General features: G+C 74.4%; 1 protein-coding gene across 1 annotated transcript in view; it reads right to left on the bottom strand.

Moving 5' to 3' along the window:
- SEC61B (Sec61 beta subunit) overlaps window positions 1-71 on the bottom strand; it is a gene marked incomplete at its 5' end in the record, with an annotated part of 4,092 nt that extends 4,021 nt beyond the window's left edge. Inside the window, one exon of the mRNA XM_010152841.1 lies at window positions 1-71. This exon is cut by the window's left edge and continues 27 nt beyond it. Within this exon, the coding sequence (XP_010151143.1) occupies window positions 1-71 (71 nt within the window).
- Window positions 72-207: the final 136 nt, after the last annotated feature.

Here is a 207-nt window from a genome sequence, read left to right as displayed (position 1 = left end):
CGGGGTGCCACGGCCTGGCTGGGGGAGCGGCCGGAGGAGCCGACGCTCGTAGCGCTGGGGTTGGGCCCGGGCTGCGGAGAGAGGAGAGAACCGGGAGAGGGTGAGCGGCGGCGGACATAGCCAGGGGAGAGCGAGAGCCTCAGCCACCCCCTGCCCCGGGCAGAACCTCACCATGGCGGCAGCGGCGCTGGCTCGGGGCAGATGCTC

The sequence above is a fragment of the Eurypyga helias genome, unplaced genomic scaffold, assembly GCF_000690775.1.
Source record: "Eurypyga helias isolate BGI_N326 unplaced genomic scaffold, ASM69077v1 scaffold35135, whole genome shotgun sequence".
Taxonomy (NCBI): domain Eukaryota; kingdom Metazoa; phylum Chordata; class Aves; order Eurypygiformes; family Eurypygidae; genus Eurypyga; species Eurypyga helias.
Note: the sequence above shows the minus strand (reverse complement) of the source record. Positions and strands in the feature narration are given on the sequence as shown.